This window comes from Apostichopus japonicus, chromosome 14, assembly GCF_037975245.1.
Source record: "Apostichopus japonicus isolate 1M-3 chromosome 14, ASM3797524v1, whole genome shotgun sequence".
Classification (NCBI taxonomy): domain Eukaryota; kingdom Metazoa; phylum Echinodermata; class Holothuroidea; order Aspidochirotida; family Stichopodidae; genus Apostichopus; species Apostichopus japonicus.
The window spans coordinates 3,682,116-3,698,712 of NC_092574.1; the positions used below are offsets into that span (position 1 = coordinate 3,682,116).

The 16,597-nt window shown below is 38.3% G+C and overlaps 1 protein-coding gene across 2 annotated transcripts in view; it reads left to right on the top strand.

Moving 5' to 3' along the window:
* LOC139979471 (G2/M phase-specific E3 ubiquitin-protein ligase-like) overlaps window positions 1-15,483 on the top strand; it is a 50,994-nt gene extending 35,511 nt beyond the window's left edge. Inside the window, exons 10-15 of one of the 2 annotated variants that reach the window (XM_071990301.1) lie at window positions 1,397-1,516; window positions 1,933-2,031; window positions 2,885-3,021; window positions 9,018-9,190; window positions 9,943-10,157; window positions 10,925-15,483. In XM_071990301.1, the coding sequence (XP_071846402.1) occupies window positions 3,013-3,021; window positions 9,018-9,190; window positions 9,943-10,157; window positions 10,925-11,139 (612 nt within the window). In that variant the 5' untranslated portion in view covers window positions 1,397-1,516; window positions 1,933-2,031; window positions 2,885-3,012 and the 3' untranslated portion in view covers window positions 11,140-15,483. Of the gene's footprint in view, window positions 1-1,396; window positions 1,517-1,932; window positions 2,032-2,884; window positions 3,022-3,429; window positions 4,046-9,017; window positions 9,191-9,942; window positions 10,158-10,924 lie in introns of those variants that run through there. The other variant, XM_071990302.1, reaches the window with a different exon arrangement.
* Window positions 15,484-16,597: the final 1,114 nt, after the last annotated feature.

The following is a 16,597-nucleotide window of genomic DNA, read 5'->3' on the forward strand; positions in this document are numbered from 1 at the left end:
TGCTTATTATTAAGGTCGAAAAATGGATCACATATGGCCATGGGCGGCGATCCTGGGTGGAGGGGGATATATCCCCCCATGAAAATGGGTGGAGGGGATGTAATGCACCATATCCCCCCCTCCCACCAAATGCCAGGGATAAGAATATTTTCATGCCTACATTTATGCATCTTCGTTAATGTACGGCTCTTTTTTAGCTTCCTTTCTCGCCTACCATAAACGCAGTGCGATCTTTTCAAATAAAGCGTCTTTATAAAGCAAAAATAGTTGACTGTAGGCTTCATTGGCCCTATAACAACAAAATGTATTATTGCGCCCACGGTATTGATATAGTACATATATGCACCCTCATAGTATTCATATAGGCCCTATAGTAGGCCTACACACGTACATGTTCCCTCGAACAGCTGAGAATCTCATGTAACCAGGGTAATGCTTAATACACGTTTCACCTGGATGCCCTAGCAATCGGTACCTAGGAATGTAACTATGTGTAATTGTGTATTGCATGTGTATAGGCCTATAATAGCCTGCATGAGGCCATTTTCTTCATCGAATAATATAACAGAGCTCTCGAACATTCTAACGTTGCGCCTGAAACAAGATTGACAGGGGCAATTTTCCCAAAATAACACCCGAAATTAAAAAAAAAAGTATTTTGGATCCTGATTATGAGATATTTCGGACATGACATCCCTATTTTAAAGTTGGGTATATGCCGCTTGGAAACCTCGGGAAGTGCCGTTTCCGGCCATCTAGAGGGTTTGTTAATCCCAAAATTTTCTTGTACGCTTCGCGCCAACTCATGGTGGCGCTACGCTTAGATAGTCAACAAGGTCATATCAAAAGAAGGTATGCATTGGATCCAAATTTGTGGATCTGGCCGGGATCGGATTTGGCTGAAATTTAGCTAAGTGTTTGTAAATATGTGAATTCTTATTGGTTTTTAAAGTTCAAAATATGTGTGTAGTAAAAGACATGATTCCATCATACCTTAAATCTCATGTGGTCTATAAATTCATCTGCACAAGCTGTAATGCTTGATATATAGGGGAAACCCATGGGCACCTTTCTACACGGATTTCTGAGCATCTAAAAACCGATAAGAATTCACATATTTACAAACACTTCGCTAAATTTCAGCCAAATCCGATCCCGGCCAGATCCACAAATTTGGATCCAATGCATACCTTCTTTTGATACATTGGCTAAATGCCCAAGAAATTTATGCAGTGAGTAGTAGTGAATGTGAGTAGATGACATGCTTGAAATTCAAAGTAAATGCCAAACATTCTATACCTCAATTTATCAAAAGTGTCTTAATTTTGATCAAGTCAACCAGAAACAATGCTATTTATTTCAATATATTTAATCATCTCATATTTATAATTTACAGTTCTAACACATTTGAAAACAGTTTAGATGATAGGGGCAGATCTGATTTGCCATCTTCATCAAGGAGCCATCAACCCTCTACTTTTTCAAGAACTGACCAACATTCAGTAATGCCATACATGTAAGTTAAATTATTGTTTTATACAAAGTAATACTTTGGTCTATATGCATTGTCATATGATATAATCAGTAAGTCTCATTATAGAGAAGTTATTGAGTTTGTGAATGCTTTTTATTTACAAAAGACTCTTTGTGTATCTCAGTTTCCAATTATACCAAGACCAATGGTCTTCAGAATCATCAGAAGTCAAGCACTTAAACCATTCATCGTACCATAGTTACACACTGTTCATCTAAGGGTAACATAGATGAAAGATACAAAGTTTTGTAAGCAGGCTATTTAACAACCTCAATCTGGAAACCTGGATGTCATTTCAGTCAAGTCCATACAGTCCAGTGAACTGAACATTGCAGTCCATACAATAAATTGTTTTATGCATCATGGACTGAAAACCTCTCATTTCTCATTTGGTCTAGGTCATATGTTCAAGAATGTATATCTGGAGGTGATTTGTCATCAGATGATGAAGATGGTGCTCTCAGCGCTGCCATTATAGAGAGCCTGCAGACTACCAGGTATGTATACAAACTACCTGTTCATTTGTGTTAGCACATCCCAACAATCAGTTCTTGATTCACTGCTGACAAGTCAAGGAATCTAAGTTATGATGGCATGTACATGTCTGTATGTCTGTGTATGTGTGATTTATTTGAAACTTGGTGTGTAAGTTCTCATAACTCATGGTCCCTAATCCCCATGGATTTTGGTGACAGTCAGAACTCATTTGAATGCTATTGAATTTGGTATAAGTCACAGATCATATCTGAAACCTATAACCACCTTTAAAGTTAAAGTGATAGGTGACATATACTAGTAGGTTGTCCGTATTGATCAGAAAATTTCTATATGTGGTCAGCTGTTCAAGACTGATAACCATGTAAAGAACTTCAACTTTGATAACTTAGTATCGAAGTTCTTCATGATGTGTGCATCATCACAGTTGGTGATGGAGGAGAACATAGAAGGTTAAAGAAGTAGAGCATTTGTTATATATTGAAAATGCATACAGTTTTATCTAATATAAATTCTAACAGTCTTTTGCTTGCCATGTTGATCTAAATGTTTAAATGCAAGGAATCTCACAGCTGATGATTTTCCGGTCATATTTTGTTGATAGCAATTAAATCCCATTTCAACAAATAATGTTTCAGAATTTGTGTCTCTGTATTTACATTGCTACAACAGGGCAGAACTGGAAACTGGAAAGACCCTTGCTGAAATTCTCAAGGTTCTAGCTGAGGCCATTGACAGTCAGGCTTCATCAAGATTTAATGTTAACAGGGCCAAGGTGTGGGAGTGTGCTGTCAGGGGTTTCAAACGTTTGCCTTTTGAGCCAACAAAGTGCCTCTCTGTGCATTTCACTGACAGAATGGGTAGCATGGAAGGGGCAGTGGACGAAGGTGGACCACGAAGGGAGTTCCTCAGGCTCCTGGCAAAGGCACTCCAAAACAGCCCTATCTTTGAGGGGTCCATGGAGAGACTGAGCCTGTCTCTCAATGCATCTGGTGAGATTTTCTTTGCAAAATTAATTCTGTTAATTGCATTAGAATTGCATTGTAAACATGATATCTGAAGAAGGGAACCTTGGACATTTTTCATATTTGATATTTTGTTTGTACCATATTATAAAGTACAAGTGGCCTTTTGTTTTTTGCGGGGTCAAACAGGTATGAAAGTCTGAAAATATTGTAAACACCATATCCTAAAATGGAAACCAGACATCTTTCCCCTTACAAGAAGCATTTTCTTGTAGGTCAAATGTCAGCAGGTGTGATAGGATGAAAATCTTGTACACACCATATCTTAAAGGAGAAATAAACCCTACTTTTTTTTGCATCCATTCTTACGTTTTGACAGATGGTCTTTCCAGTAAAAGCAAAAGAAAAGCATAAAAATCCCTTCTTTGAGGTGAAAAAACGGTTTGAATGTAGTTCATGTGTCGCGCCATTTTGTTTGAATTGAGCCAGTTCCCGGATGTAACGTGACGAAAGCGAGCTGCTTCGCGTATTTCAAGACAAAATAGTTGCCAATCCCTAAAATAATTAGAATTGTACTTTCAACAATAGTAATGAATAAAATATCGATCCAAAAATATCTTTTGTCTTTATTGATCTGTAAAAATGCTTAAAAAGTGTGTGAAATTTGTTATTGTAACAAGTATCAGTAGAAATATATATTTTGGGAACTTTTCAAGGATTTGATTTTTAACATGTTTAGAATGCTTTCAACACGCATACTCAGTCCTAGCGATAGCGTTACTTACGTCCATCATTGCACTCCAATTTACTGTTGAGCAAATATCTCCAAAAAAGAAAATAGAAGCCTTTGGATTGGAATCGTATCTTTTCGAACCAGAACATTCAGAGGAAGAACTGAGACATCGAGAGGAGGAGTTTGTGCAAAGAATCAGTCTGCGACTGTTGGTGATGTTGGGTCGAATTCCGTTGCTGATATGAATACCGGTTCCGCGAGCCACTGCGAAGAATGGTGTCTGTGAGCACTCTGTTTGCCATTGGAAAGTGACAAGGGGTAGGTATGCTGCTATGGATTGTTCGAGGAAAAAGCTTTGTTGAACGCAGGAGAATGTCTGACCAACAGACCTGAATTCTCCCAGATATTTTTGCAGCCAGTTCATTTAGAACAATGTTTTGTAAATTTCTTGAGGTACAAGAAGGAGAATCCTATTCCTACGGCTGCTGAGAACATAATGAACAGGTACTGTACACCTCAGTGAAAGTTCACTCTTTTCCGGATTTTTTATTCCATCTGGAATAACGAAATATCTTTTTCCTTTTTCTGCTCCCTCTTCCACTCTTCATTTAACACAACCAAAGGCTTGGCATTATAACCGGTGAAATAAGCGAAGCAAGATGCTCGAACATAGTGTGAATAGACTATAACTCGTGTGCAAAGCTTCATTGTTTTGATGTTACGAAGTGGCTAGCTACGTCACTTTTGAAGCGCCCTCAATCCTCAAATTAACAAAATGGCCGTTGTTCAAATGGGTAAAAAAAAATAATTGGGAAATTTGCATAAAATTCAGGGAAACTATATTTTGCTTACTTATTTCATAAATGGTATCAGAAAAATAACTCTCTGTGCAGTTTTGTTCCAAATCAGCTATTCATATGCCCCCTGATGAAATGTTTATTAAAAACTGCATAGTGTTGAAATTTCCTATCTTAGTAGAAAGGTCAGTCTTTATTCCACTTTGCCTTAATTTTAGGACGTCCACTTTAATAGTAATGATGATTGCTTGCATGACTCTACCTTCCCTTCAAATGAGGAATTTACATGTAAAAAGAGCTATCAATTGGTCTAATACAAGACGTGACAACATGTGGGATCAAACGAGCAAAAGATGGAACAGTTTAACATGTTCTAGCTTTCATCAACAGTTTTTCCAAACATGATATCCTCCTTTAAAACGGGAATGCAGACATCTTTCATATTTTGTGTGTGGATGTACCATACTGAGTACAAAAAGCATTTTCTCATAGGTCAAAGGTCAGCAGGTGTAACAGGATGAAAATCTTTGAACACAAATTATAGTGGTATGAAGCTTTGACTTCTCTTGTATTTAGTGTATGGATGTTTGACTACAGAATTCCAAAGATCAGTAGGGTCATAGTCTGAAACCTTGTATACAGGATATTGAAGGACAGAAACTTTTTCATCTATCATATTTTTTTCTTTCTACATAAACCACATTAACTAATTGACAACTATTGCTTTCTGTGGTCAGTATGCTGCCCTCGTATATGTGTCTATATGTGCGACATGGACAGCTAGCTAACCAGCGAAATGATGAAGAAGAGACTAACCCTCACGCATGTATTTGTGGTAAAACTGAAACAAAAGATATCATGAACTTGATAATAATAATACAATGCTACAAATTTAGGCTTGTTAAACGGGTGAACTTTGAACATAAAAAGTCAAACTGAAGGTCACTGCAATGCAATTAATTCTGCTGAATAACTACATTGTGTGTAGCGAATGAGAGTCTGGTCACTCAGGGATTTAATTAATTAGTTCTCTTAACTTTTCTTAAGACGAATAATTAATGGCATAATTTACAATACATTAGATTGTGTGCACTAGCCTAAATCATTATGACCAATGGTAGCAACACATCAAACACAATTGTAGATGCTTAAGGATACAAATATGCTAGCTTCAACAGGAGCAAAAGTGATTAAATTCAATCCAAACATCTAAATTAACATTTCATGTTGTTATCAAAATAGATAAGATTATGGAATCACTACAAATCTGAAAAATAACATATTATGTGCTCTTTGCATTTCAAGGAAAATTACTTCTTAATTTGGTAAACAATTTAGATTCTAAATGTCTATAATCTAAAATAACATGTATTTGCTAGACAATGTCAAACAACAATACCCCATCAGCTATATAAAAAGAGAAATTACTTACAGACTCTAATTGAGCCATGTCGAAAACGTTAGCTGATTGAGATACTGTGTGTGGTACATAAGGCGGAATGCAATGTTGTTTGCTGAACATGCTGAAAACCCAATATGAATAACCCCTTTTACAGAAAAGTTCTTAAACTGAAAACATAGAGGAATGTTAATCACGTCGCTTGGACACTGTCTTTGCCCTCTGCTGACCCTTTCACAAGGGCGGCGGAAGCACTTTCAATCTGGGGGGGGCACCAACGTCGAAGGGCACTTAGCAGAAATTCCATTGGACTGATGCAGCCTGATATTTAGTACCCTTTATAACTATTATTGTATTATCTTATTTGCGTATACACATCACTCCATCAATGCCACCACCCCCCCCCCCCCCCTCAAGGAAACAATGCATATTAGCACTGCAATATCTAATGTGCAAATTGGGAAACAAGGAAAAAGACAAAATGAGGTGAAATCATTATAAAGTCCAAGTCCCTGCACACGCGATCGATACATGCATGAAAGGAAATGAAATATGTCAAAATACTGAAAGAAAAATAATTTTCAATGTGTTTTTCAATGGTTAAATTATTATGATCATTATTATTGTAACGACTTTCCCAATAATTCTAACCAATTTGGAAGGGTTATAACACGGCAAATGATTGTATGTTATTGGCATGCGATGTAATAACCAATGCATGCCTATATGATATGCACATTAACATGTTGAACGCGCACGTAGCGCTCGAAAAATTTTGGTAATATTTTTCGGGCAAGCTGTTACAGCCTCCCCAATTCAAATTGGGCTCCTATGCCTGTGGTAGTAAACATTTAAAAATTCCCGAAATATTTCATTCGACGTGGGTTTCGCTTTGTTAACTCTTTTTTTATTTAGAAATTTTTTGGTAGAAAAAGGGCACATTTTTAACCGGAGGAAAAGTGGGGGGCACGTGCCCCCTGTGCCCCCCCGGTTCCGCTGCCCTTGCCCTTTCATAACTCTGTAACCTATCTGACTCCAGAGGGAAATTTTCCCATACATGTGTGGTCAATGTACAACATTCCTCAACTATCATTCCACCACCTATCAATCTTTCTGTGTTTGACCTCATATGAACTTGGAGCAACTCTGAAACAACTAACTTGCTTATGTAAAACCCCAAAAGATTCCATTTATATCCCTTAATTCTACAACATGTTTATTAAGAGAACTTACATCTTTTTATCACTTGATACACTTTCATGGGCATAGTTTGCAATGATATTCCATGCCCAATAGGGCAACTCCTAATGTCCCCCCTGATTGCTGTGGTGGACTATTCATTTTCCTCAAAATAATAAATAAATGGGTGGGATGCATTTTTAAAAATCTTTTTTATTTAAAAAATCATGGATCGGCATATGTGTAGTATTCATGGGCGTCAATCCAGGGGGGGGACGGGGGACACGTCCCCCCACATTTCGATGGGTGGTGGAAACAATATCAAATGTCCCCCCACACATTTGGAAAAGAGTAATGTCGTGTCTCTATTTGGTTAGGACTTACACATCTCAGGATTCATATCATCGAATATCGCTCAATGTTGCTGAATGGAGAATTCTACCCACATCTCATGAGTTGGTACCCTGAGCTCTCCGACAATCTTAAGCTTAGTCTGCCTTTCTTTTGAGGCCAGTTCCAGTTGTTGTCAGTTGAAGGGTATAGACAAATATTCAAGTTGATGAATCCAGCGGTACGGGCTATGTTTGGTGAATTCGAAGCTCTCTTTCTTCGAAGAGGCATTATCTGCCAAAATTTTCTTGTACGCTTCGCGCCAACCATGGTGGCGCTACGCTTAGATAGTTTGCAATGCGGAATCTACAGTTTCGCCCCTCCCTTGGCAAATTCCTGGCTACGCACCTGTTGCAAATTATCTTTCCTTCAGTAGGTGCCTGAAAATTTATCAGCATTTTGCCCGAATTTTCACAAAAATATTTGGTTGGGGTAGGGGGGGGCTAATAAATTTGTGAAATGAGTGCCAGTGGGTACAAATGTATCGAAAAAAAGTTCGGAACAAAAGTGCAGTCGCGAAAGATTGGGTGTCTGACTGACACTGACCGTATCGTTGACGAGTAGCGCGAGGGTGGGGGGGGGATGTGGGGTACAAAGCAGCAGTCGGAATTTTCTGGCTTAAACCATATGCATCCAGTTGGATTTTCAGCCACTACACCCCCCCCCCCCCTCAATCATCAGGCCTTAGCTACGTTCCTGATTACACGGTGGTGACATAGTACGCTCCGACCAGAATTCACCCGATTACCAGATGCAGATCCACCTAGCAACCGAGGTAACTTGCGTGAGGACTCCAACGAACAACCACTGATTTATTTGGATGCCTTCATCACTTTAGCCACCACTCACATGGGACCTATTCTAAGTCTGACGATAAATTTATTCACAGATTGTTAGTTGTCATGGGTTCGAACAATTGAGAGGTATTCTATCCTAAAACATAGGGCAAAATGGGGCTGGGGTTTCAGTTCGCCGGATCATTTGTCAACTTGCACTGGGTTCTAATGTTCATGTCAATTGGAATCACTAATGAAAGAAATAATCCACCAAAAATGAAGGTCGCATGAACTTTCTTGCAGATTTCCTAAGTGACGAATTTGTAATTTTCACCCGATATCACGCAACTAGATGGCTGCTATCCAGCCTGGCAAGTGCCATCTCCAACGATCTGGCAGGTATTGAAATCTGAAATTTTCTTGGTATGTTGCGCGCCAACCGATAGTACTTACGGCTGGAATACTCGAATCGATTACGTCCCCCCACGTTTCAAATCGGATTGACGCCCCTGGTAGTATTCACTAATGTAAAACAACTGCATGGATTTTTGACCTTACACGACCCTGCAACTTAAGAAAAAATTAATCTCATATATAAAAGTTTTTCCGCCACATTGGAAGGAACCGACATGCAAAATGTACAGTTTGAAATGTCCAACTTTTGTAACTGTTTTATGCAAATGTGAGTTGTGCATATGTCACTGAAAATCTGACTATATTCCTTAATATATGTATTTTTTTTGCTGCAGATATTGAAGGCAACATCTAAAGAGGAATTGGAGAACGCTATCTCAAAAGCAAAAGTGTTGATAGCAATGGCTGGATGCTTCCGGCAGATCAAACACCTACTTGACCAAATTGGGTTGGGGTGCGACTTGACCAGGTTTTATTTGGTTAACCGGGTTAGATCAGCTTATGAGAGGTATGGACATAAGTAATGAAGCCAAAAGAAGAAAAAAAACATATGGGACACTTTGTTATTTCACAAGTACATGAAATAATGAGCTTGGAACCATATTTCCTAATCAGTACCAGGTCAATCAATCTCATTCTTGGTAAAGATGATTGCTTACACTGAGTGTATAAATTCCCCCTCCCTCAACAATGGGTGTAGATGAGATAAATTAGTTTGCTGTTTTGTTTATTAATGCAACTGGCGATGAAAGTGGCAATGGTTTCCATGTTACTCTGTTGGGTGTGTGAATATTGACACCTCAATGGTAAATCACCATTGACACTCAGGATTGAATGAATGTGTGCATCCACCAAGCTGTCCATTTGTGGACCCCTTACATGTGTATGTTGATTTGGTTGTGGTTTTCCGGATATAGCCTTAGAACCGAATAGCCGACTAAGAGACAAAAGCTTGCTTGAATAAGCATTAAACCATGCTTTTGACATTGATGAAAAGTAAATCTATCCCAACACCATCATAACTATTTATGCCATGAGATCCCTACTGAAATGAATATTCCTTTAATTGTGTGCTTGAACATGAATAAATATAAAACTCCAAGGAATTAAAAAAAATATATGATTATTATGTGATATATATCAATCAAAGTGAAATAATGACTAATCAATAACAAGAATCCCACCCTATATCAATAACACCCAACAATCTATATCAATAACACCCAACAACCTATGATTGTCTGTATTTACATTCCATAGTTTTCTGGAAGGAATGAAAGCGATGAACCTTCTTGGAGCAATCCATGAAAGTCCAAAAGTGTTTGAGCCATGTTTCCATGGAGAGGCCGTAAAAATTACTGCAGATATCATGGAAAACATTTTTGTTTATGATTTAAGCCCAGAGGGTAGCAACAAGAGGGCAATGGAAGAAAATGCAGTTGCTTTTTGGCTTGATTTCTTGTTGGACATCCAAGGTATGAAATCATATGTAATCTTGACTGCACATGCATGTGTGTGTGTATGTGTGTTTGACAGTAAGCATGTAAAAATGTTATTGATTTTTAGTTTCAATGATAGTTCTTAACCTCAGCAGTCATGTTGGTGTGTGCGATGCCTTGCTGTTAAACATGAAGGAAACCTAGACATCTTTGTATTTAGTAGGTGGATGACTGGATGTACCACATTGTGTACAAGAAGCATTTTCTTGTAGCTAGGTACAAGGTCTGCAGGTGTGACATCCTGAAAATCTTTAAACACAATATCTAAACCACATTAACTACTTGAAGCCTGTTGCTTTCTGTGGTCACCAATGATCATTATGTAACCATCTACTTTTTGAACTCATTACTATGACTGTCATTTTGATACATTACATGCCAATTATTAATGACCTTTACAACAATAAAATGTGATGTTGTGTCATCGATACCTCATCGCATTTTTGTGTTCTGGTTTTAATATGTATGATATTCTGGTCTGACAGTCAGGGCTTGCTTCTAAGGGGTGAGGCCGGAGAGCGTGGGCAGTGCAGCTTTTCTTTGTCAATTTATGGTGATGTAAAATTATTATGCAAGTTTACGTTACACCATGGACAAATGGGCAAATGTTGTGCCATCCCTACTGACATACCACTTAATTATATCCACGGGTTAGGTTATCAGCTAAACAACATGAATATCACACAGCATGTTTCATGCAAGTTGTACAACTATCTTAATGGGATCTGTATGTCCTTTTGCAGAAAACAACTCCTCAGTCACGTTTGAAAATATCTTGGTCTTTGCGACTGGACTAGATAAGGTGCCAGTAACAGGATTTGATCCATCACCCAGACTGGAGTTCATTCACGAACCGGATGTGGGTGAACAGGAATGTTCAAAATTTCCAAAGGCACATACCTGCTCATGTGTTTTGAAGATACCGTTGCATCCCAGATATGAGTTGTTCAAAACTTAGATGGAAATTAGGATTCAGTCGGCACCTGGCTTTGGGTTTGCTTAAAGGACCTTTTCTCTCGTCCTGACTCTGCCAGAAAGCTGCAGTACGAGTCAGCTCTATCTATGTTATGTATCGCACAGTTGTAAAAACATTCACACTTAATTTTTGTATATGTGTGTTCAGGGGCGGCAATCTGTTTCAAAAATTGGGGGGGACATTTGCTTTGGTGCAGGCGTGTAGCAATTTTCATCCCAAAAATTGTTTGCGCCAGGGGCAGGATTTGAGTTGTAAAAGGTGGGGGGGGGGGCAAACCTGCCAGCAAGACTATCTAAGCGGAGCGCCACCATCGGTTGGCGCGGGGCATACAAGAATTATTTTTGGCTTTGCAAACCCTCCAGATGGTTGAAAACGGCACTTCCCGAGTGCTCTAAGCTGCATGAACTGCAATTGTATCTAGATAGTCAATTATCGTTTAAAAATTTGAAGAGGATTGATAGTACAACATATGGTCAGATGTTGATGTACAACTTTTGTTATACGTCACTATCTAAGCGGAGCGCCATCATTGGTTGGCAAGGAGCGTCAAAATTTTTGATAAAAGGTGCCATTAGATCGGTAAAATTAACTCCCATATAGGCTTTAAGTTGCATCTAAACAATTAATGAACGTGTGTAAATTTAGGGAGGACGGATAGAAGAATTTATATGGTGATGTACAACTGAAGCTTATACGTCACTTAGGCCGTGCACCACCATCATTGGCGACGAAATTTAAGCAAAAAGGAAATTTGGAAAAAAAAGGTAAAAACTACTTTAGGTGAAAGTCTGTGACATTTTATGGTGATATTTAGTAACAAATTGTGACACGGTCTTAGACAGGCGCCTTGCAAGGAATTTGACAAGGGAGGGGCGAAGCTTTTAGGCAAACTATCTAAGCTTAGCGCAACCATAAGTTGGCGCGAAGCGTAAAAGAAAATTTTGGCCAAAAATGCCTCCCAGATCGCTGGAAATGGCACTTCCAAGTCCTTATAAGTTGCATCTAAGTATTTTCTATTTTGAAATTACTAGCAATATCATAAACCAAAAATACGATCAACAAACTATGCCACCAAATATTGGGGGGATATTAGATACTATATCCCCCACCTAAAATATTGGGGGGACATGTCCCCCCATGATCGCTACCCATGTTTGTGTTGGGGAAGGCAGGGGTGGGGGGGGCTGGTATTCAAGCTCTTGCCATAAGTAGGTAGCATTACACCTTGAAACTTCACAAGTTATTTATTATTTTTAAGTACACCAAACATATACTTTCATGATAGTACATCCTTCCATTACTTTTTTTTTGTGGCTTTATTTCTAGTTTTTGGTTTCGATGATAATCGTAAACTATGCATTCATGCAGGCGGAGAGTGTGTGACGCCTTGCTTGTAAACATGATATCTCAAGAAGGGAAGCTTAGACCAATCTAATATCTAGTGTATATGAGTACCACGCTGAGTAGAAGGTCCCTATTTTTTTTGTGGAGATCAAAGGTCATTTGGGGTCACCAGGGGTCAAAGTGAGTAAACCTTGTAAACACGATATCTTAAGAAGAAAAGCTTGGATCAATCTCGCATTTCTTGTGAAGGAGTACCACATTGAGTACAAGATCCCTATTGTTTTTGGTGGAGGTCCTATTCTATTTGGGGTCACTATAGAGGTCAAATTGTGAAAATCTTGTAAACACGATTACTCAAGAAGGGAATTAAGGTTGGACGAATCTCATATATAGTATGTAGTTGGTACACGTTCAGTACAAGATTTTATTGAGGTCAAATGTCAGTTGGAGTCACCAGATGCCAAATTGTTGAAACATTGTTTTATTAGCTACCGTATCTCCCACATACCAGCCTATCAGATAACATGTGCGTTACGCCTCATACGAATAGGAGGCTATTGGCAATTGGTAATGAGCTTATGGGCATCCGTAGAATCTAAAACTGTTTGACTTGGGAGTAGGGCTGCATGTGAGTTTGAAATGATGGTTTTGAAAGTTTTTATTGTCATTGTTGGTATGTTGTCTTGGTTGCATGGAAGATGTTGAATGATCTTAGTTATAGTCTGTCCCATAGTTCCATTCTGTAAAATATCAAGTACTAAATTAAATGTTGTTATTCCATCTCGTAAGTATTCAGGAGGCTTTTGGGACAGCAAAACCTCTTGGGAAATTCTCACTAGTTAAGCATATCCGGATGATGCTAACTTGGATTAGTAAGAACGTTCACACTTAATTCTTTGTATATGTGGAGGCGGGGGTGGGGGGACTGGTATTCAAGCTCTTGCCATAAGAAGATAGCATTACACCTTGAAACTTCACAACTTGTTATTTATTTTTAAGTACACCAAACATACATATTAATACCTTCATCATAGTAGATCTGTCCATAAGACTATTATTTTTGTTTTCACTTAGTTTTAGTTTCAATTCTAGTATTTATGCATACATTTACTTCTTCCAGGTAGACAGATTTGTATTCTTGCCAGTTACTCCAGTGAATGTTCAGTGCAGTATATTTATATGTTTAAGATGAGTCTTTCATGCAAATGTGTACTTTTCATCTTATCTTCATATCTAATAAGAAAAACCCTTCATATTATGTTTTTTCATATTATCAGCTGAAGGCTAGCATTACTTCTTGCCTTTTGCTTTTGTATTTTCTATATTTTATTTGCAAATATACTAATTCTAAACACAAAATCTGATTTGATTATATTATGTGAATGAGTATGTTAAACAGCAGTAGTAAAATATATATTCATTTGATACCTGCCGGTGTAGATGAAAAGCACTGTAAGATATATACAAAAAAAAGAGCTTAGAATTGCATTTCATAATTTTGCACTGCATATGTAGTATACTATGTGCAAACTGCTCAAAGCATGCAATAGGCAACCTGTTTAATATGAGTGATGTCTAGTAGGGGTGTAGCAACATGTCAAAAGGTATGGGGAGGGGTCACAACGTCTGAAGGGTGCAGCATGCACTATAATAACACAGGGAGCACAACGATAATGGCAGTTTTTGGTTTGAGAAATGGGGAAGCATTGGGAACTGAAGCCTACACTGAGGGTCCTGGGCCCCAGCATGGCTATTGATATACCAGTTAGTTACTCTTTGGACAACCAAGGCTTTTTCTGGAGTTAACGATTCAAGAGGTTACCTCATCAGTGACAAATTTTGACAGCTACACAGTGCTGTTTTCAGGATTTTTAAAAGGGGGGCACAGCTATTAAAAAATTGTTGTCCTGGTGAGGGTTCTAAGCGAAGGGGTCCACTATGGAAAATGGTGGCTTAGATGCTAGATGGGCTATTATTTCCATCTCCTTATGTATGTTTAGGTTGTACAATTTTTGGTAAAACCCCCAATAAGGGAGTGGGGCGACTGTTTCACCACTGTTTTGGTCGGTTAAAGCTCAAACTGGCAACACAGCTGTAAATGTTGAAACTAAACTTGTATTCACCACACTGACCAGAATCGCTTCAATACCTAAGGACGTACAGCCACAGAAAGAAGTATGCTAAACAATTCAGTAGGCGCTTTGGAGCGCCCTAAAATAAATTTCAAAGAAAAGCTCCTGATTTCAGACAAACGTATGAAACCTCAGTGTACATTAAGATTTTTGGTTTCGATGAAGTCGTAAACCTATGCAATCATGATGGCGTGTGAGTGTTTGTATGTGTGTATGCTATGCTGGTTGAGCTATTTTGTGATCACCCACAATTCCTTCTAGATCATATATCTATTTATGTTGCCATCCATCTATCCTGTCTGTCAACAATTTGTTTAAATTGATCCTCTCTTTTCTACAATAACTGCTTCCTCCTCCCATCACTTTAAACACTCCCTGTCCTTGTGGAACATGAATTGCTGTGGGCAAGATTTGCTGACTATTTCCATTCAACACTTTGTTCTGCTTATAGAATATTTGTGGACATGGCTGTGGTATAAGTTACACCATGGAATTGTACACTACTATTATAAAAACAGGACTGAATGATATGGTTTATGGACATGTAGCTTATTTTCAATTCTGCTATGCTCTTGGAAGAATAAACAGTGTCACTCATCACCTACTCAGCATGCGTCACACACTCATACATACACACACACAAACTTGAATGCAAAGATTACAATTTTCATCAAAAGCAAAAATTAACTACTTTTATTGTAGTGCTTTTAAAAAGTCTCTTACAATTTTATAATTTTCACATGCTTCATTAGCATCTCTTAATTTCTGGTTAGGTGTGGTTAGGTTTGCAGTTAGCTCTTGCAGCTGATTTCCAGAAAGAGCATTAGTTTCTGGTATGTTGACAATGATAGCATCATCTATTGGCAGAGATGAACGCAGAGACAACAAAAACGACTAGTTGACTGAAACTTTGTCGCATTAAAAGAAGTATAAAACGATTCCAGAAGAGATTAAATAGTCAAACACGTAACTGTAGTTTGCTTCAAAAACAATAAAAGTGTTTATTTAATCACTGCTTCTTATTGGAAGGTTTTCAGCATTGGAACATGTAGATGGAAAACAAACATGACGAAATATCAATATGATATTTCGCAATCGTACAGTAGCACGTAAACAAACTATCTCCTTATAGGTTAGAGGACTTGCTTACTGTACAATTATACATATATATACGAGTTAAACAGATAAACAAAGTAAGTACATAAAAGAAAACAATAATAACAGTCCAGGCAAAAGTGGACTTTACCAACACTCCTTCTCACTTGCAGTTGGACTTAAAACATTTCTTTTAACCCAGACATTTGTCTTAGTTTTTCAAACCGTTGTTTACTCAGTCCTTTCGTTAGCAAGTCAGCCACCATGTCCTCGGTTGGACAATACATGAGTTCGCATACAAGGTGCTCTTTGCCTTCGACAACGAAACCTTCTGGTTGTTTCATATAGACTTCCTCGTTGAGGTTACCATTAAGAAATGCCGTTGCTACATCCATCTGATGAACTTTCAAGTTATTTTGAACACTTAGTGCCAAAACATTTCGTACAGACTCAAAACGTATGACTGGACAAAACGTCTCATCATAATCAACACCAAACTTCTGAGAAAAACCTTGGGCTACCAGTCGAGCTTTATACCGTTCGACTGACCCATCAGCACAGGACTTAACCTTAAACACCCATTTGCTGCCAACTGCTTTTCTACCTTCTGGCAGCTCAGTTAAGACCCAAACATTATTATCATGGAGAGACTGAACTTCTTTCTCCATGGCATCCACCCATTTTGATTTATCAGATCTACCTAGAGCTTCACTTACAGTAAATGGCTCTTTTGGATTACTTCCAACAAAGTTTACCCATTCACCAAAATGATCAGGAGGTCTCCGATCTCTTTCTGATCGCCTAAGTTGTGCCTCTGGAGCTCCATCATCGGCAACTAACTTGTCATTACTCATACTATCAATCAGTAT